The sequence below is a fragment of the Sebastes fasciatus genome, chromosome 14 (genome assembly GCF_043250625.1).
Source record: "Sebastes fasciatus isolate fSebFas1 chromosome 14, fSebFas1.pri, whole genome shotgun sequence".
Taxonomy (NCBI): Eukaryota; Metazoa; Chordata; class Actinopteri; order Perciformes; family Sebastidae; genus Sebastes; species Sebastes fasciatus.
The window spans coordinates 20220687-20243017 of NC_133808.1; the positions used below are offsets into that span (position 1 = coordinate 20220687).

The 22331-nt window shown below is 40.0% G+C and overlaps 1 protein-coding gene across 2 annotated transcripts; it reads left to right on the forward strand.

Moving 5' to 3' along the window:
* Nucleotides 1–1932: 1932 nt before the first annotated feature.
* Nucleotides 1933–22080, forward strand: ptprna (protein tyrosine phosphatase receptor type Na). Of its 2 annotated transcripts, none has more exons than XM_074659593.1 (24): nucleotides 1933–2158; nucleotides 5646–5696; nucleotides 10435–10545; nucleotides 10950–11067; nucleotides 11276–11423; nucleotides 11681–11876; nucleotides 12018–12170; nucleotides 12327–12452; nucleotides 12777–12811; nucleotides 12900–13174; nucleotides 13373–13459; nucleotides 13573–13652; nucleotides 13827–13891; nucleotides 15851–16060; nucleotides 16602–16868; nucleotides 16972–17119; nucleotides 17253–17326; nucleotides 17712–17789; nucleotides 17999–18118; nucleotides 18720–18886; nucleotides 20085–20138; nucleotides 20318–20382; nucleotides 20890–20963; nucleotides 21074–22080. In XM_074659593.1, the coding sequence occupies exons 1-24, from the start codon at nucleotides 2083–2085 to the stop codon at nucleotides 21143–21145; spliced, it is 2850 nt and encodes a 949-aa protein (XP_074515694.1). In that variant the 5' UTR covers nucleotides 1933–2082; the 3' UTR covers nucleotides 21146–22080. The 2 variants fall into 2 exon arrangements, with proteins under 2 accessions (XP_074515694.1, XP_074515695.1); XM_074659594.1 differs by having other exon boundaries at nucleotides 16605–16868.
* The last annotated feature ends 251 nt before the right edge of the window (nucleotides 22081–22331 follow it).

Sequence of the window (22331 nt, forward strand, 5' to 3'; positions counted from 1 at the left end):
AGGATAGGATCACTGTGTGAATATCAGGGACAAAGCCAACAATCTGCTCTTTCATTGGGCTACTCTGTGTACATCTGTTAGTTTGCTTAAATTTAAAAAGGTTTCAGTGTTGTTGGGGAAGCTCCAGAGCTGACACAGCGCTGTCAGCGGATTTCTCATTCTTTTATAAGTTCAGGAGCAGTTTCCTAATTTCTATCATTAGTAATTAGTAGTATTTTTTAGTCCTATTATTCTCAAAAATGTGGTGCTGTAAACGTGTGGCCATGCATAGACTTCTTCACCTAATGAGCTTACCCATGGATTTAATTTATAGTTATTCACAAAGACTGTTATCATGTAAATACAATTTGCTATTCTTATTCTTATTCTTATTCTTATTCGTATTCTTATTGGTAGTAGTAGTGGTAGTAGTAGTAGTAGTAGTAGCACTAGTAGTAGTAGTAGTGGTATTTATATCCTCCTAAAATCCATAGTGGAAAACAAACTCAGCTCAATAATAAAATGAGGGTTTGTAAGTAGAGCAGATTGCTGAACATGCAGAAAAGATCATACTGTATGTAAATGTGCATATATAGGCTATATCTTCAAATCAAATTGCATAAACAGAACATAGATCACCTACAATATGCTAAACTAGACAAGGCCTGTGGCCTGTGCAACCTTGAATAGCTTCGGGCATGAAAAGTTTGGACATTGTAGCTTATTCCACTTGTCTCACGCAATGTAATGATATTAAATCTCTATATGGTTTTATCAAACTATAGGCTTTACCCTCAACATGTGAGTAGATATTTTCATTAATTACTGAGTATGTTATATTTACAGTTAGCTACAGCATGGGAGTTCAGTTTGAATTCTGTTTGTGTTTTGACAGACACAAGAGGGAGCAAGAGGACAACTGGACAACATGAGCTGCTGTGTGGCTCTCTGCCTTATTCAGTGCAGTTCCAATAAGAAGGGATCAATGAAGATATATAATAATAAACTGAGCCTTCAGTTTGAAGATTCCTGAAGTGCTAGATTGAGAGACAAATATGTACAATGACAATATGTTGTGGTTTAGTTTCCATATATTGGATCTTGATGCACTGTTGTCTTACCTGGGCTGAGGTGAACTGAGGAGACTATTCTGCATGTGTAGGCCTGGTCCTGTGAGATAGCTCTTGTTCCCATCATCGCTTCTATTAGTCTTATGGGTGGAAACAGTTCAAGCTCATTTTATAAAGGGATTTAGTAAATAATAATGCCATCAGGCATTTAATAACACAACCAGGCATTTAATAGATAATAATGATAACACCACCAGACATTTAATTATTATTAATAATAACAATAATAATAATGCCACCAGGCGTTTAATAAATAGCAATAGGCTAATAACGCTATCAGGCGTCTAATAAATGCGAGGCTTTTAACAAATAATAATAATAATAATAATAACGTCACCAGGCGTTTAATTAATAATAATAATAATAATAATAATAATAATAATAATAATAATAATGATAATATTATTAATAATAATAATAATAATAATAATAATAATAATAATGCCACCATGCATTTTATAACACCATCAGGCGTTTAATAAATACATAAATAAATAAATAAATAAATAAATAATAATAATAATATTAATAATAATAATAATAATAATAATAATAATAATAATAACAATGAATTCCCTGTAAGTGCATTACGTTATAGTGATATATAGGTGGAATAATATACACCTTCTCATGTGAGCCGTGATGACGTAGCAGCAGCAGGTGGATCCCTGGTGGTCTACGTTATCTCCGCAGCTCCAGCACACACATCCTCCTCCTCCTCCCTCCTCCCTCCTCATCCTCACGCCCCGCCTTTTCCACTGTGAAATTAGTGTTTTTCAGCCATTCATTTCTATTTTTCTGTCACATGGACTCTCTGGGTGCAATGTGAGGTTGTCGACACAGAACTGGTCGTCTGCTCGTCTGAACATGATGGGGATTTAAAAAAAAGAGGAACCAAAAGCAAAGGGACCAAAAGCATCTTTGCATCTCTGCATCTCCTCCTCCTCCTCTTCCTCGGAGGCTTCAGAGGATCATGCAACACCTTAAGCCATGGCGAGCTCTGCTGCTTTTAACCGCACTGTGCCAACCAGGGATCTCAGATAAATACGGTAAGATGATGGTGATGGTGATGATGATGAAACAGTCCTTATCTTGTCATACTGCTGTAATATTCCCTCAGGTACATGGTGTGTCTAAGTAGCTCATGATCTCATCCGGCTGTAGGATACTTCATCCTCCTGTGGCATCACTATCCTGTTCCTGTAGGCTAATATTCCTCTAGATATCTGTATTTATGTGTCCAAAATAAAGTATGAATTGAACTGTAAATGATTTGACACAGAGAGAGAGAGAGAGATAGAGGCTGTGTGGGTAAATTTGGAGGCTGATAATGAGATTAAACTGAGGCAGAGGAGAGATGGAGGATGCAAAAGGGTGATGGGAAGAAGAGAAAAACCTCTAGAGTCTAGTGAGGGGTTTTATTTCTTTCTTTTTTTCTGGGTCCATTTTAGAGAATCATGATACATGTCATGCTATACCAACACTCCTCATGCTGTTATTGACATTATGTTATCATTTGTTGTCCTTTCTATAGAAAAAAGGATTATGATAAATTAATAGAGCCCAGACCAACATACATTAGTACATGATTTTTTGACAGCAGAATTATGTTTAATTATTATTAAATTATTATTATTATTATTATTATTAATAATATTAATAAGGATTATTATGTTTTATGTTTATAAAATAAGAGACAAAAAGTTATGTGCCACTAAATTTTATATTATGCCATATACACTGAAGACAGAAAAGCCTGCTTTTAATCAGATATATACTGTATAGGTTGCATATTCTATATTGAATAATACATATAAATAAATAAAACAAGTTAAGTGAATCTATTTACTACATTTTAAAAATGTGTTTACTGATGCCTGAGCAGTGCCGACCTCACATTTCACTTAGCAGTGTTAATATTATTGACAATGGCAGCAGTAGTAGTTTTCAGCTTATTGATTATTGCTAAAGAAAAGTGATTTAGTTATTGTTCTTTTCGTAGACTGATGCATTAAACTGGTATCATTTGTTATTGATAAATTGATGCAACAAGTGAACTGTTACACCCTATATATATATATATATATATATATATATATTACTTTTCCCAAAGAAAGGTTATATGTTTTTATGGGGTTTTTTTGCAGACAAAAAAATGTGCCTGTCTGACATGTGTAGGTGTAGATTTGTGAAGTGAATTCAATGAGTAATTCAGACTGAGATTGAGAAAAAGCCAAATGTTATTCTCTTCAGACAGAAACAAGTGAGCGTGGTTTTGTTCTAACAGAAGGTTTGCCACCTCCATCATTTCCCAAAGTCATTTGAATTTTTGAGCATATGCTTTATTACTACACTTTTATCATTTAAGTGCAATCACCCAAATGCAATGCATTAAACAGCTTAGAAATAACTGATTATGGCTTATTTTAGACATCTAAAGCAGCTCATTGTGATAGCAAGGGAGCCGTAATATACTTACAATTGATCAAAACAACTATAAAAACAAGTCACACAAAATGCTGGTAAAATATTGGTCTTTCTGTGCCATTTAAAAAAATCGTACAGAAAAACAATGAACAAAGGACAGCTCAGTGGGAAGCCATTCTGCAAGTGGTTGAGATTTCAGCACCATGGAGAGAAACCACTGTTGCTTCCCTCTATCTATTCATCCATTAACGCCTCTCTGCTTCCATCTCCGTTCTTTCACACACGCATCCATCCATCTGTTCATCTGATTAGCCATCCAACCATCACGTCCCTCTGTCCGTCCTCACGCACGCAGTATGATGTTTATGTCAGAGCTGACATTTCCTTAAGGGCGGATGTCCTGTTGCTATAGCAAAGACTGTATAATAGGTCAGGTTTCTCCTATAATTGCTCACCAAAACTTATGAGATTCATTGGAACCTTGGTGCTCTTTTACTATGATAGGGTGCACATTTTTTTTCTATTAAAGGAATATAATTACTCAACTATTGTTGTTGCTGTTGCTACCTTGGGGGATGCTTGTAATGTGAACAGAGTGTACAGGAAATTAAAACAAGATCCCAAAATGGAAAGTTTTGAACCCTATAATGAATAAACAGTGGAAGTATTTTTTTGCCATTTGTGTCTTTGTTTTGGCTCCATGTTGCTTTATTGGTCCAACACTACCAGATGTCTTGTCAACATTGTGGTGATGTGTGTGTGTCAGTCCCTCTGTAAGCCCCTTTGTGCTATAATTACTCAGATGCGTCATTATTTCAGCCCAGGTCTCTGAGATAATGGGCATGTTGTTTTGCAAAACGGCACGTAGACACTCTACTGTTGTTTTTAAGAAGTCATCAAATTTGTGTGTAAGATTGAGGGTAAGATTTGGTCCAAATAATTCCACAGAAAACCGATTACTTGCACCCATTAGTCATTAAAATATAGGATCAGGTTTCAAAGTTGAAAATGTGAGAAGGCATCATAGAAATACAAGATACTCTCTTGCACTGTGTGTGCACTGTGTGTGTGTGTGTGGTTATTCTTCAAAGAAAGTAGAGGTGAGTCACTGAATCCGCTGTTCAGGTTCTGCGTCACTTCATTTAAAGGTTGAAGAAACAGGTCTGAAACTTCTCTACCCATGTTTGTGTTCAGGTAAACATTCAATCTGCCAACCAGCTACTCACCTATGCCATATTTTCCATTTCATTTGGGATACATCTCTCGTTTCCTCACATACTGTACACTCAGATATCATTCCATTTATTTCTGCGTTACATACAAACAGAGTCAACAAGTCAATTTCCTCTAGAAAGTAGGCTCAAAAACAGACATGAGCTGTAATGTGACAGACAGACAAACAGATTTATCCAGGCATATTCTGCTGTGTTCCTATCTACCGTCAGCCACCTGCTCCTTCCCACACTGCCGTACCGTCCAAGGTCTTACTCACCACCCTAAAATAAGAAGCAGTGGAACAGCTAAAAATGAAATGCAAAGGGATTACCAAAGATACTACTGACGACACTGTTCATTTACAAACCACTTAACAAATCAGCATAACTGTAGCCCCAAAATAATCTTGTCCCTCTAACCAATTTCACATTCACAAAATGTATCAACGAATTATGTAGAAACACTATTCAACCTGTAATACATTTTGATGATGTCTATGCAGGAGTGCAAAACTGTGAAGTGAAAAAAAAGATAAGGTTTTTAGTAAGTTGCAGGTTTTATGCTAATGAATGACACCACTTGAGGATTGAGGGGGCTTTTAAAATGCCATGAGCAATTATATAAAAGTCTTATAAATGATAAGTGCAGCGTAGGTTGGCTTTGACAATGGTAGCATTTCAATTTGAAAGACAGGGTGCGTGTGTTTTAGTAACCGCCGTGTGCAGTACATCTGAAGCTGATTATAATGAGTAAGCCAGGGTTAAGCTCACTTTGTTGTGTTCTCATCTCAACCCTCTAAATGTGAATTAAAGCAGTCGTTACCATGGAAATTGATGTGAAAGATTTTTACTCTTAAGTACGTTGTTAGCCCTTTTTTTTGTCTTTCTACCTCAGGTTGCCTGTTTGAGAGAAAACTGTGCGCAAGGGATCAATTCTGCTCAGATGGTGAGTACGACACGCACACACACACACACACACACACACACACATCTCTCTTTTGAACCTGAACGATAAACTTTTAAAACAGTCTACTTTCTTAATCCTTTCTACCTCTACAGCATATTTAATTATTAACCCTGCAGCTGAACACACACACACACAAACAGACACACACTGGATGAGTGCCAACACAAAGCCTCTGTTTGAAACACATGTCAAGGATTTTTCCTCTCTCAGCCCCATGTGTCTATAGCTCTCACCGTCACCTGCCCCTCTCCTCTTTTCCTCATCCTTATCTAGGCCCCTCCCCCGCTCCACTGTCTCCATGGCAACACTGACATCATCGTGAGGTCGACACCCCCACAGTTGTTGTGGCAATACAGCAATGAGTCACTGACGCACACTTACGCACTTGGACTGTGGAAATTGCACTTACGCACACGAACAGACATTGAGTGGAATACAAAATGGATCAGCGTATATACGTGCAGCTCGGGAGCAGACGCAGGGCTGTGGTTTATGCACATCTATCGGTCTGAGAGAGAAATAACGGCCACTCAATGGTTTTTAGTCTGGTTGAGATGAGCCCTTTGTCTCTGACTCTGTCTCTTCCTAACAATCTGTTTGTTAGACACCAACAAATACTGATTGACCTATTTTTTTAGCTCGTGGGAGGAAAATATCAAAGTCCACAGACAGCGTAACTAACCAGCACAGTCTCCATAGATACACAAAGGTCTCCCTGTGACTAAAGAATACGCAGCTACTGTGTTAGAGTTTAGATGAAGAGGAGTTTGACTGGAGACAACCATGAGCAACAGTACAAACAATATAAAACATTCAGACTCTTTTGGGTCTTCATTAACTGAAGCAACGTGATCTCATCCTAATGATTTATACCTTCTGTCTGTGTTCAGCATCGTCTCCTTGAAGCAAGTATTATCCGAGGCACCAAAGATGTTATAACATATTCTAATACTGGTAACATGTTTGCTAAATTATCTAAAACAACAAGATATTTTCGCAATAGCTCAAATGTTTGCTGCTCTATTTCCCCGATCCTCTCACAGATCATGCAGCAGACATGCATATTGAAAACATAAGGCAGTTATTGTTGATGTTTCTTTCCGTTTATCATTTCAGATGCAAATTGAGCAGTAATTATATTACAGGTATTACTCCGCCTGCTTCATTACTCCTACATTTTCTTTTGATGCAGGCCTGTTTGCTGACGCACCAGGAGTTGAATGGGAGTATCGATGTCAATTTGGTCTCTCAGTGTTGAGTGATGTAGAGACTGATCGGGTACACACAGGACAGCTCCAGCAGCCTCTGCCAGAGACAAAGGAGTACTCCTTCTAGCTTAGCTTAGAAGTAATGTTTCCACCCGACACTAATGACAGAGATGCCGGCGTCCTCTGAGGTTTTGTCGAGGCAGTGATGCATCCACAATCGGCCTTTGAGGAATAATTTGTCTAAATGTCTAAGGTTTCTTGTAGTTCAAGTCCTTTTCTTTCCGCTGGCCTGCTGGCTGCCACTCGTGATAGGGAAGATGGATTGTGTGCTGTGTGTCTTGGTGTGCTATATATCATCTTTGAGGAGCTCTGAGTAGTTAAATATTTGTGTCTGTGACGGGATGTGTGGCACCTTATAGACATGGCTGAATGTGTGTTTCAGGTTATTGCTGTTACACATACATTTGGTAGAGGTAGTGGAGTGTAAAGTATTGTACACTGGAATCTTTCCCTTTTTTCAGCCCTCTCAAAGACAGTCAGAGGTGAAGGTGTTGGCTGTTTGTGGTGCCTTGTAGGGTCACGTTTATGATGTTGCTGTAGGCATCTCCTCCATACGCCTGTAGAGTTGGAGTGTGAAGCCTGTGTTAAACAGAATAAGGTCATACATTTTCACAGGTGTATAGCACCCTGACATTGTCAACCAGCTGCTCCTTGAGGTGCTGACTCGGTGGATACCAGGTTGATGTACAACAGGTGTCCGGGAAGCCCACTAGGGAAGGTTTGGTGGGTCTGTTGTAATTGGCCGTAGCAACACATGCAAATTTTAGGCAGCAATGGAAAGATATGAAGATCATTAATAAACCATCTAGTATACCATTTGTTTATGTACGTAGTTTGGTTGGCATCAGTGGGCAACCTCAAGGTCTGAAAAGTGTAACCAATGCGGAAGTTGATTGAACTTGCATTCTTTGTAATGACCAGCAGGGGGCGACTCCTCTGGTTGCAAAAAAATAAGTCTATGAGAAAATGAGCCTACTTCTCACTTGATTTATTAACTCAGTAAACATTGTAAACATGAGTTTATGGTCTCAATCGCTAGTTTCAAGTCTTCTTCAATACAGAATGATGTTCATTTAGTAAATTATGGTCCCAAATGCTGAACTTAAGGCTTCAAAACCATAGTCCACAAACCAACGGATGACGTCACGGTGACTACGTTGATTCTTTTAATATACAGTCTATGGTTGGCACGACTTTACTGTTAACACACACACTTACTCACACAACCTTCACCGCCTGTATAATGTAGCACCAATGCTTGTCATCACAATTCATTTTGATGATAATTATTTGGAGCATTTTTTTAATCATGTAAGTTGAGCCAAATATTGCATTTCTTTCACATGTAACAGATATCCCCTGTCCCACGATGGATACTACACCATGTTCCCTGCACAAAAGTGATATCTACAGAAATAACCCAAGCTCCAGAAATAGTCCCAATCCAATCAAGCCGTGCAGTTTGCTGTCTTCACTCCATTCATCTTCCATTCCTCCTCCTCATGTTCCTCTTCTCTCTGTCATCACTCAATTCACCACCAGGGATAAGAGCTACTGTATTTCTGCCCCCGCTGGTGCAATTCATAGCCAGGATACAATATCTGAGTCAATTTGTTAATTTGATTATGGGTTTCACTGACTGGGATGGAAAATAGTAGGGGAAAGATGCACAAGTTTGTATCTGTATCAATATTCTGGAGGCCTATCTCTTGTCAGACTAAGGATCAACTTGGTTGTATCATAACACCAACACAAGGCTAATGGTTGTATACCCACCATAGACTGTATATAAGAAGTGGATGAAGTCACCGTGACATCACCCATTGGTTTGTGGACTGCCGTTTTGAAGCCTCATCTTGGTATTTGGCCATCGCCATGTTGTATTTTTGCAACCAGAGGTGACACAAGAGGGTGGAGATAAGTACAATCAAATGCTGAATAAGACATTTTTACGTGACCGAAAAGGTTAAAGTTAACTTGCATGAACTGAAACACACTGTGAAAGGGTTCAAGTTGTAAGACGAGTCCCAGACCGGACAACGCCGTGGTAGCGACCTGTCAATCACATAGCCACACCCTAAAGCATACCCTGCTTTATGGTCTATTTGACTCTAAATGGCACCATGATTTACTAAATAAAAATGCTGTAGACTTGAAACTAGAGATTGAGACCATAAACTCATGTTTACAATGTTTACTGAGGTAATAAATCAAGTGAGAAGTAGGATCATTTTCTCATAGACTTCTATACAATCAGACTTCTTTTTGCAACCAAAGTCGAAAGAATGCAAATTCAAGGCACTTCCACATTGGCTTCACTTTTCAGTAGCCCACTTGATACCCATAAAAACGTCAATATACTTACTCTTCAATACATTGAGTGACAAAAAATATTGTTTCCTATAACATTTTGTGGCTATATGAAGACATTAATCCTCACTAATCTGTTACTGTTTCACTGTGGCAGGTTGGGTTGTGTGAGGTTTAGCCAGTGTAGTGAAAGACTGTGGTGACTCATCAGTGCGCCAGATAATACGTAGTCTGCTCCACTCTGTCTTCATTCCCATCATATTGCAGTCTGACTCTTTTTCTTCAGATATATCTTCATTTTTACTCACTTTCAGAAGACAGCCTTGACGCGATATCAATAATGAGAGCTCTACATAAAGTACATTTTAGATTCTCAGTATCTAATTCACTTGTGGTGGATGACTTCTCTCCTCATGAATGTTGTTTACCTGATGCTGAAGCTGGTCACTGAGTAGGTCAGGAGTTATCCATTATGAACCACTTGATCCCCTACTTCCAGCCACTTTTCATTGTGGCTTATATCCAAAAATTATAATCATTTGTGTGATTTAGAAGGGATGAACCATCTAAATCATCAGAATGATGCGTCAGTTAGAGCGGATGCATGAAATAACGTGGGCTAAGGTTGACGTAATGTACATTTCTTCGTGTGCTGCCGATGTTTAAAATATGGATTAATTTATGATAATGAGAACAATTCACAGAAAAGAATACGGAGCAAATGCTATCATTATTTCTGTTGCCATGAAGCTGCCTGCAGGCTAGCAACTGTTTCAAAGGACATTTTCTAAAGCACACACGCTGACAGTGGCAGAACCTCGTCAAAAGCGGTGACAGGCAGCGTAAGTGTGTGGGCTGCACTTCAATGCTATGACTCACTGTGTGGGCTACATAAGAATTACGGGTCTCATTACAAAGTACTGTAACTCGAGGGCAGCTTCACTGACATATTTGTGGGAAAATGTGTACAGTTTTAGCTAAAATTGTAAGAAAAGAAAACATTTCTATTACTGTAGTGCCTTGTTATTACTGTATTTTCTACAGGCCTTTTTTTCACAGCAGGAGTTTTGATCTGTCACAGTAGGAAAAGCACATAGGTGTTACTAATAACATTAACCATGGCTGTGTGTTCATTCCAGATGGGCTGTTTGGTCAGTGTCGCAGCTCTAAGCAGGACCTGGTCCAGTACCAGGTGTCAGTTCCTGTTCTGAAGAGGATGCAGGAGGTCCTCAAACAGCTCATGCAACAAGGTGAGATGATCAAATCATCACTAGCCTTCCTTGACAAAACTAAAACTGTCAAAGAAGTGCTTCTAAGTAGGTTAACTGAAAAAAACTGAAAGGTTGAGGGACATTAGTGGTGTGTGATTTTGTGTCTCTTTAAGGGTCATTTTTAACTTGTTATATGAATTGTACCTAGTACCTATGCTCAAAATGACATGCTGACGTTTAGCAGGTAAAATCTTTGCAATATTCACCACCTTCGTTTAGCCAGTTTACATTCTAGTACTAAACTCAAAGTAGTACAGTAAAAATACAATGTACAGGCAGGAATCCACTCATTATACAAGCTCTTCAACACAACTCCCATAGGAAACAGTATTGATTTCAGAGAGTCTTTCTCTTTCTCGTGTGTGTCTTGTGTGTGTGTGCAGGTCTGTCCTGGCAAGACGACATCACCCAGTATATTTTATCAAAGGAGCTGAAGAGAGTTCCTCATACCACCCACCACTCTAAGCCAAACTCCTCGTCCTCCTCTTCTCATTCGTCTCAGTAAGTACTCTCTAGTTACAGTGATATTCAGTGGAGGAATGTACATTTTACACAATACAACGAGTCAAAGGACGGAGTAAGAGCCATCCATTCATTTCACCCTGAGTCACCATTTATTTCCCTCTGGATTTATTCCCTTTATCCCCCCCTCCTTTCAACCCCTGTGTATCCAACCTAATCCACTCTTTGTTTCTCTCTGGGTTGCCAGGTCCAAACAGAACATCCCCCACCACCATAGTTCTAAGTCAGGGTCCGCACCTCCAGGAGGCAACTATGTGGACTATATGATTGTCGAGCCTCCTCAGTCTCCGCTACGCATGCAGACAGCCTCCATGGACCCATACACATACCACCAGGTACACATACTGAACGAACACATCATTAGCGTCCAAAAGCAGCCGTGTGTGTGTCAAACTACAAAACTAGTCCCAGAAATAAGTGTAGTTGCAATAGACAGCAGTTCACACATGAAATCCCAACTCATATAGGCTAATATTAGTATAACATATTGTATATCATCTTAGAACATTACAATAGTGGTAAATATGTTTATGAAAAATTAAGAATCATTACACACAGTACTAATCCAGTGTAATACCTCTCCTGATTCCAGCATAGATATCAAGATGAAGTAGAGAGATCACTTATTGGAGCAGGAGCCGGTTATGCCCGACCCTCTTCGAGGTCCCAGGCCAATCAAAGAGAGCGCGAACGTGACAGGCAGCTGCTACAGGAAGCCTTGTCTGTCTACCTGGCGTCTGCGCAGACCTCTTATCGCCACCGAGGGGCCGCTTCCATGGCTCCTGCAGGTGAACCACTTTCTATTTTCCAAAATAAAAAACACAACAACATACTGTCAAAAAAGGTTTTTATAAGCTGTTTCTTAAAACAGTTAGAAACACATTACAACAATTCTCTTTACCATCATAACCTGTAATGGTTGTGAGCAGGTCTGCCTTATTATGAGGACTTGGAACTGGAGATACCAGTGGACTACGTGGAGGACTACACCATAGAGGAGAGACTTAGTACTGCTGGCAGACAACAAACACAGCAGAATAAAAAAGTTACTCAGGACATCAGTGCATTGTCTGGAAACAATGGTGAGGAAATAGAACTTGATTTTACTCAAATTTAATTTACATGATGTATTACATCATATCATCGGCGTACACAGTGTGCATTAGCCTACAGAACATCCATGCAATTTCTAAATTGGACAGTGCAAAGCTAATCCTAACTTTGCCATCCTGTGCTAGATGGCCTTCTCCAGAGGATGTCAGGAGTCTTGAAGAGGTACGGAGTCGACCCCAGAGAGCTCAGTCAAGAGCAGCTCTACAAGCTAGCCCTCATTCTGCAGCTGATGCAGGCCCAAGAAAAAACAGGTAGTCTTTCAGTCATTTCAAATCGACAACTTATAGAAATACTGAGTCCCCTGTCCCTTCTTTTACACATAACAGTAGGATTATAAAAGCTCCAATGTATTTGAAAGATTAGAAATTAAAATATAGTTAAAATTACTATTATACATTAGGATTTTAGTGAAGCAATTGTTGCTTTTTTAAGATGGTGGAGATGAATTTGGAAAAAAAATCATGTAAAAATTCCAAGTAAATAAACAGTACACCTTGATAGCTGACACTGAAAACATATTACGCTGAAATTGAAAATATTTGTGTAAAAACACAAGTTTTTCTGTCTTAACACAGATCCTATTGAGAAAGACCTCATCACCCTTAAGGAGGTATGTCAGCATCCATTGTCAGCAGTGTTCACAAGAAGCAATCATGCACTTTTCTATCACTGACGGGTCTTCTATCATTCCCCCGTAGATGCAGCTGTTAAAAGCAGACAGTGTGTCCCATAAGCCGGAGAAGCCTGCCCCTGTTCCCGGTCCCCTTAATGCCCCTCCGGCTCCCTCCTCCGCCTCGGTCCCAGCTACACTTCTAGCCAAGAGCGCTGTCCACCCCCCATCTGCCTCCCGTCCTCCACAGGCTGCTCCCGCCGCCGCAGCTGGACAAGGCTTGAAGGAGCAGGGGCCACCAGTACCACTGGTTGAGGGTACTGGAGCCAAGGAGGAGTATGGGTACATTGTCACCAACCAGAGGTCAGCACTCGATCAAATTCAGCTTTCAGCTCTTTTGTTATTATCAGGAAAGACCTACTTGTAGAATGAATGCCATACCATTATGTGGCAATAGCTGAAATCACTCAATGTCATATTAATTTCCAGTAAAGAGCAACAAATAGGACATTTATTAAACAAGATGTTTACAAGGAGGATAATGATGTTTTTCATTCGTAGTCATCTGAGTTTGTATGATGGAGTGAAGCTGTTGGAGCTACTGGCTGATAAGATACACCTGACAACCAGCAGCTTCATCAACATCAGGTAACATCACCGTCAGTTGTCATTTTTTTCGATTTTTACTCCAAACAATGAGACTATTTTTTTACAGTTTTGAAGCATCCAACATATGTGTCCCTGTGGTTTTGTGTTGCCAGTGTGGTGGGCCCCGCGCTGACGTTCCGCATCCGCCAGAATGAACACAACATGACGGCTGCAGAGGTGGCTGCTAAAGCTGGTGAGGCTCAAAAACACAGACACAGACACACTAATACCTACCTACTCACACATACACACAAACATGAAGTGAAAAATATGTGGGTGCATTGTACTGTCGCTCTCACAGTTTTTTCCTCAAATACCATTCCGCCTTTTTTCTCAAAAATGTTTGTTGTTTTTTTCACCTCAACAGTATCTGAGAAGAACTTCCTGGAGTCTGAGACAGGCCTGAAGATTGTACAGACCGGTGTGGGAGAGGTACTTGATGCACACATACAGTACTGTACACAAAAACTCACTTAGTCTCTGAGGAGAATTTCCTTTGTAAGCCCTACTCAGTCAGTAACATATGGAGCAGTTGTCAAGGCAACATAGATTTAATCACTCCTCTGTATTCCTTACCATTTCACTTTAATATATTCATTTATGAACCCTAGCTTGATAGATTTAAGTGTCAAATTAGACTCCCGACAGACCACCAGCTCGTTACTGTATTTCTTGTATGGATCTACTACCTTACTTTATTAGTGCCTGGCTTTTGAAGTTACAGAGTGACTTGATTCTGTATCTTAGCTCAGTGATGTCAAGTGATTTGTATCAGGCCATATTACTGGTACTATGAAATGGTTCAGATACACAGTTAGGTGTGTTAGTGTTGAGCAAGACCTGCAGTACAAATCACCTAACATATGACGCACAGGATGAAGGACTGATTCAGATATATTGTGTTTTCAAACGTAGATGATATATTTGGTATCGGAATATCATCAAATACCATCAAAAGAAGGTGTTGGTGAAAAAAACGTTTTGTAAGAAAAATGACTTTATGAGCACAACCACTGTATACTGTACTGTGACGCACTGCATCCATCTCAGTTATAGAGCTTGTTTCCCATCCACCACTACACTCACCGTGCTGTAATATTGCGTGTGGGTGGTAAAAGTCTGCGTGCGTAAACCCGGCTGTGAGTGTGTGCCACCTGGAGGGCAAGTGGTGGCCGGAACAAATCAGATCTTCACCTCATAACAACCATCACCTCACTTGTTGCCATGGTGCTCCATCTCCCCAACCCCCACACCCCTACTGTGGCTCCCAGATCCCAGGTGCTATGGCAACAGTCACAGGTGTCATTAACCTCATTATTCGCTGTTCGCACAAACAGCCTGATTCCAGGCCTTTGAATCATCGCCTGCACCTCGAACTTTGTGTATAATGAATCGGTAATGAAATGCCCTTTTAGACTGAATATCAGGATAACACATACAGACACACACACCGATTGACTTCAGGGCTGCAGATAATAATGTCATTATTTCTTTTATTAATTCAGTTCAAATGAAAGCATGATTTGTATATACTGATTTAGGTATTTGACCCACACACATCAAGAGTGAGCAAAAAAAAAGATGCAAGATGTTTGTAAAGTTATAAACAGTAGTGATACTAAAGCTGGAGGAATTTTCTCCACATTGATGACAGTTTATTTTGCTTTAAATGTACTATTTAAGTGTTGTTGATGTTGAGGCAGTTTTAGGTTTTACACGTTTCTCCACATTTTCTGTGTTCAAGTCTTCAGTTGCTTCCCTTTTAGAAGATAAAAATCCAGTTTACTTGCAGCTCTTGATTATGGAATTCATTTTTTTCTCTCTTTATTCGTGCTTTTTTTTCTTTGGAGTGACGTTTTCAGTGAACAGGATTGCGGTGATTCACAGTGACACCTACACCTCTTACTTAAAACAGCAAGGCTGGGACGTTGAATTCGGGTGTATTGGGCAGCGTCGTGAAAACTGTCTTGATAGAAAGAAAAGAAGATGAATGACACTGTGTGTCAATCTCAAACTTCACAGCGTGGATGAGTGGCGTGTACCGTACCATGGTTCGCTGATCTCCATGGAGCCTCTGCTGTCTTTGTAACGGGTTGCTGGTTCATCTTATCTTGAATTCTCAGACCCTTGTCTTTAAAACTCAACATCAGCCTCTCACTGAGCACACCTTGCTGTCACATACAGTTAGATACAAAAGTGTTGTTAAAATTAAATGAGTGACCTTTGAATTCCAGCAGTAGATTCCCTGCGGTAGCTCAGCTTGGGTTGACTTCTTTCAAAAGGCGAGATGTGCATGTCAACAAATGGAGACATGATGATATGTTTTCTTTGTGTTCCTTCCCTCCTGCCAATATCTAATACTCACCGCTCTTTATGTCGTCTTTTTCCCAGAGGACAGATGCACGGGGTCTCCCCCAGGTGACCAGGGTTTCCCAGGGCTCCAGTGGAACAGTCATCACCCTTGTTTCCATGGCAGTCGTAGGAGGCGTGCTGGTATTGGCCATGGCCGTAGCTTGCCTCAGGCACTACGCTCAGCAAGTGGCCAATGGCAAGCTTGGACTGGGGCCAGAGGGAGGAGCGGAAACACACTTTGACTACCAGGTAAGCAGCAAAAGAAGATTCAGGACGGAGGAAAGGCCATTGAATATAATTTCCTAGCAGTTTTGTTTGTTCTTTAGTTAGTTTTTACCTTGGTGTCAATGTCTCGATGGCATAATGGATTGAATAAGTGTAAGAAACCACATTATGTATGCTCAAAAATTTGTGAATTTACAATTGTTATTCAGAGAAGAAATGTCTCTTAGATCAGACAGAAGAATGACTATAGGTAAATTATACATAGAATGTTAATGACATGCAATAAGCATAACATGCTCATATTAATGCTGAAACAATCAGTTGATTAATCCAATCATCCGAAAGTAGTCATCAATACTAAACAGTTAGTGCTTACAGCTCCATAAAAGACAACATTTGAGTGCATTTGTCATTGTTTTCCATATTAAGCACACTAAATTATACAATAACGGATTATTCAATTAATTAGTATTGATAACAATGCATAGTTGCAGCCTTGTTATAAATTAATTACCTTTTTTTTACCCTTCTACCGCTCCCTCCCTTCTCTTTACTTTCCACTCAGGAGCTGTGTCGGCAGCACATGGCATCCAAATCCTCCCTGTGTCGCCAGGACTGTGTGGCCGGGGCGAGCAGCAGCATGGTGGGGTCCGCCATAGGCCCGGGTGCCGGCGGTCGAAGGGGCACGGACACGTCCCGCGTCAGCAGCGTTTCCTCCCAGTTCAGCGACGGCCCCCAGCACAGCCCGTCCTCCACCCACAGCTCCACCCCGTCCTGGAGCGAAGAGCCCGCCCAGTCCAACATGGACATCTCTACTGGTCACATGATACTGGTGAGAGTTCATCACTTCCTGGTGTAGCAAAGGAATCTGCTGCTGTAAAACTCATCAGATATTAACCTCCTACACTTTATGTGCGTGTCTTCTCTCCTATCAGGCTTACATGGAGGATCACCTACGTAATAAGGACCGCCTCCAGAGGGAGTGGGAGGCTTTGTGCTCCTACCAGGCTGATCCCAGTTCAGTAGCTGCGGCTCAACTGCCGACCAACATGGATAAAAACAGACACGCTGAATCTCTCCCCTGTTAGTTCATCTATGTGTCACTGTGATCATGTCTGCCTTTTCTCTGCGGCGGTGTCATGTACATATCAATCATAGATCACCCTGCTTAGTCATTCATTCATTCAGTGAATCGTTCCTGTTTTCTTTTTTACAGACGATCACACTCGGGTTAAGCTGAAGACTGAAGTAAACTCCAATAAACAAGACTACATCAACGCCAGCATCATTGTAAGAACAATCTAAAACATTTACAGTATATGATGATATTCATAATTACCATTACCAAAGAAAGGGTTGGGACCCACAGGTGGGTCGCAGGAGATATTATTAGGGTCGCCAAATACATTTGCAGAATTGTGCCTATTGTGAATTTTCATTGTAGATGAGTTCAGAAATTCAAGTCTAATCTGTAAAATTCAATCCATGCCCAAGAGCCCAAAGAAAAGATCTTGAAGCTTCTATATCACATACAGTTGATGTATGTGATATCATACATCAACTGTATGTCACTGTATAAGGTTATGTTGCTCCCATGCTGTAACTCAAATCTGTTTGAGAATCCTTTGCAGGAAAAACCTAATCTGCTCTCTTTCTTCTCCTTTTGAACCCGTAGTTTGATCATGACCCTCGCCTGCCAGCTTATATCGCTACACAGGGACCAATGGCTCACACCGTCGCTGACTTCTGGCAGGTCAGTACAATCTTCCCTCTGTTCTTTTTTCTGTCTTACTCCCAATGTACAAGATTCACTTGCTGTTCAGTGACAAATTAAAATAACGTTGGCCATTGGACCATTCAGCCCATCTGCAGGAAATCTGCCTCGTTACTCACAGATTTATTTTAATGTGACAGTCAGATGTGTGTGTATATACATCGGCGTGTGTTTTCTCCGACCGACAGATGGTGTGGGAGAACGGCTGCACGGTGATAGTGATGATGACAGCTCTGGTGGAAGATGGAGAGAAACAGTGCGAGCGCTACTGGCCCGATGAGGGCTCATCACTCTACCACATCTACGAGGTTCATTTCCTGTCGTAACTCACAACCTTTAATTTCACATTTATTAGCACAGTGTCTTTTTTATAATGTTCTTCTGGGAACAGATTAATAGGTATAGCTTCCCTGCATTAGACCTGTCGTCATAATGGTTTTGTTCAAAACACATTATGTACAAAAGCGGGGCAGGGTTATATGTTTAAGATTAAGTTCAGTTCATCTTTATTGTCCCTCGAGGGGAAATTTGGTTTTACAGTAGAAGCCTCACATCTGTAATCACAACATTAAGGCCTCTCTCTCGTTTTTTCCGAAATAAAAACGAGAAAAATATGCTGCTGTACAATCCCTTTTTAGTTGTGTTTTATATGTGCATAGTAAATCATTTTGGGATCATGGGTGTTATTTTGTATCTTGTGATCTCCTTATTGTGAGTGGAGCTGTCAATGTTTGTCTACATACACACACTACACAGCTTGATTTAGGTTCACGTGGATGTTTGCCTGACAAAGACCTAGCAGGTTGAAATGTTGCATCCATCAAGTGACATTTCTTGTCCTTATCTCTTATGTGTCTGTCATCCCTCCCTCTCTTTCTTCCCCCCCATCTGTCTCTTTGTGTTTATCAGGTGAATCTGGTGTCGGAGCACATCTGGTGTAAGGACTTCCTGGTGCGCAGCTTCTACCTGAAGAACGTCCAGACGCAGGAGACCAGAACTCTGACGCAGTTCCACCTGCTGAGTTGGCCAGCTGACGGCATCCCCACCTCCACACGACCGCTGCTCGACTTCCGCAGGTACGAAACTACACAATTATCCCCCACATGTACCCTTGATTTTCAACAGGTGCCACAAGATTCAGTAATTCTCAATACGTAGGTGGTCAGGATTCAATGTGTGTGTCATGTTGTGGTGACTCACATCAGTGGGTTTAAATCTTCCTGATCGCCTTCATCACATATATGTTTTTTTCTCTGTTTCCAGTCTTCTCTGTCATGGTGTCTTCTACATTTCATACATCATCCATCAGCTCTGTCTCTCTCTCCCTCTCTCCCAGTGTGCAGGTTGATAGGTTTGTATTTTAACATCTCCCAGTGTCATTTTTGTGGTTTGCAGCTAGTACTCTGGCTCCAGTTGCATAGTCACAAAAATGAGCATTGGCAGGTGTGACTGGCTACTGCAAGAGGGACAGTGAATCTGTGGCTTCCTCTCTCCACATATTCTTTCCTGTTTTACCACGTCACCTCATGCAGTTTCTGTTTTATTCCTGTCCTGACGTCCTTTACCTCATTTTCTTTATTCTTCCTACTTGGTCACATTCTGCTTTCCTGTCATTGCCTTCAATTGAACCACAACCCACAAGTACCTACAATAGTGACATTAATAGTTGTGTTGTATGCATTTATTAATGTCTTGATGAGTTTACTGACTGGAGTAATTTATGTGAATTCATTGAATATGTGAGCGAGGTTAGTTGGGTAACACTTCATTTTACAGATCCGCAAATTTCATGGTAATTAGGTGATAATTAGCAAGTGACCTATCGGAAATTTCTTTGGAATTACGAAATAAAGCATATCAATTAACTTTGTATTTTTTTCCTGGAAATGTATTAAATTAATTACTAGCAATGTATTACTGCTTATTGGTAAATAGCAGAATATAATTATTAAATAATGTTTATAATAGATATAAAATAATAATAATAAAAGTTCAGAGTCAAGACAACCAAACAAAGTAATTTTTGATAAATCTCGAGGTAAATATTGGGGTAATTTTCATTTCATTCAGGTAATTTTTCATTCCAAAGAAATTTCAAATAGGTTACTTGCTAATTATCACCTAATTACCATGAAATTTGCCGAACTGTAAAATTAAGTGTTACCGTTAGTTGCGATAGCAAAGTTTATAAAAAATAATTTATAATAAGGCCTTTTTTTTTCTGTTCTTTGTTCTCCTTTCTTTCTCTGCTGTCCCTTGATCCTTGCTTTTCAGGAAGGTGAATAAATGCTACAGAGGTCGCTCCTGCCCAATCATCGTTCACTGCGGGTAAAAAACTAAAAAACAAAACTATTGATGATTTCTGTGAGACATGAAAATTGTCAGAATCATACAATATGACCAGTGTGAATATATGTTTGGAAAGCAGATTAAGGTAAAAACACTTTGGAGAATTATTGTACATTACATTGACAGTTTTCCTTTTTGTGTGTGTGTCACTCTCACAGCGATGGCACTAGCCGGACCGGTGCCTACATCCTCATTGACATGGTGCTGAACCGCATGGCCAAGGGTGAGTCGCTCACACATACACACATGCATACATAGGTTATAATTCCGTACCTAAACATGTTGACATGAACAACAAGGTCAACATTTGAGGTGAGGATGGAATTATGTCAAGGTTTGTTCATTGTGTACACTGATGTGTTACCTATTGTGTACAGCGGACGGAGCAATAGTCACAATGTAGTTCAATAAACCTGCTTATGTGATATTTGACTTATTATTCCACACTAAGGTATGGGTAAATACATGTATCATTTATGGGGGTTTAGTTTATTTCTAGAAATGTCAACATGCATAACAAAATCTATAATCTTCACACTGAAGGTTTATTTTAGTGTGTCAAGCTAATATCAGCAGAATACCACAATACATGCTTTCGTAGTTGTCAGGATAACTTTGTAATCCTATTTTACCTTTTTATAGAAGGCTTAGAGAGAAGGCTCTAATACTCAGTGGCAGTATACGTCAAAAATTGTGGTAGTGATGCTTTTACTGTTTCCGTTGTTGTTAGGAGTGAAGGAGATCGACATCGCAGCCTCCCTGGAGCACATCAGAGACCAGAGACGCGGCTTGGTCCGCACCAAGGTACCATAAATCACTGTGTGTGTTCGCACTATTTGAGCACTTTTAAGGTGAACATCCATCATAATCCAATTGTCTCCCTATTTCTTTTAACCACCTCCCGTCCTCATCAGGACCAGTTTGAGTTTGCGCTGACAGCAGTAGCCGAGGAAGTGAACGCCATCCTGAAAGCCCTGCCGCAGTGAGCCGAGGACGCAGTGAGGACGGACATCCACAGGAACACACAGAAAGAAGAACTCATGAGGACACACTCGTACGATCCAGTCATGTATGTCTGGCCTTCACTGTAAATAAGAATTTGCTCGACCACACTTGGAGCTGTTACTGCTCTTGTTTCCAGCATGCAGTATTTTACCATCTACTCATTCTCTGGGTTTTTAAAACTTTTTGGAACTTAAATTAAATTATTTTTGGCAGGATGTAAATATGGACAGAAGATTGAATCTTTTCACCAATTTGATCTTTGCTCTCTGAAGTTTCTACCTAATTAGACAACGATGAGATGTGAACTACAAATGGGTAAAAACTTGCATTTACTGTGCCCTTCTGTTGACATATTGTTTACATATCTTACTGCCATCTGATTCCATCTTTTATTGGACATGATGACATGATTACCTCTTAATGATCACTCAACTTCAACAGATGATTTACCACCAACACTGAGGGTTTGTTTGGCTGTTCATTACAATTTTCTTGGACTAATGTTGAAATAATGTTAAATCCCATACAAACAAATTTTGAATACATCCACCCGGCTGATAAACAACAAGGTTTCAATCCATTAGAACTCTCTGAGTGTGTTGTAACTGTATGCTACTGTCTCGTGTGGGTTGGTTTCCAGCAGGTTTTTATTTGTGAGACTCGTCTTTGCCATGACAACATGATTGTTTGCTTCAAGCACTGGTCCTTTTGTAAACGGATGCTGTACGTTGACCACAGAGTACACCTCACCTCCTCTCTCTCTCTGAACACACACAGTAACTTTGTTTCTGTTCTTATATTGTCTTACTCTGTGTACGACCTTGTGATTTATGTAAATAATTCATCCTGATCATTGTGTTTATTTCATGTAGCAGACAGACAGAAAATATCTATAAAAAATGTATTTTTGACTTGACCTGAATAAATTTGTGACGTGATGCAGCAAAAAACAAAAAAAAAAAAAAAGCCTCAAGCCTCATTTTCAAAACCTGTGGTTTTTGTTTTATAAAAAAAAAAAGATGTAAATGGCACATTTAAAACAAGTTCTTCTATGTCATGTATTTTATCAATTGATTTGAAATGCATGTATTATTCAAAAGTGCATCAATGATTTGTACTTTCAGAATTTTACCGACAGCGCTCCCTGCTGTACAAGGGAGGAACAGC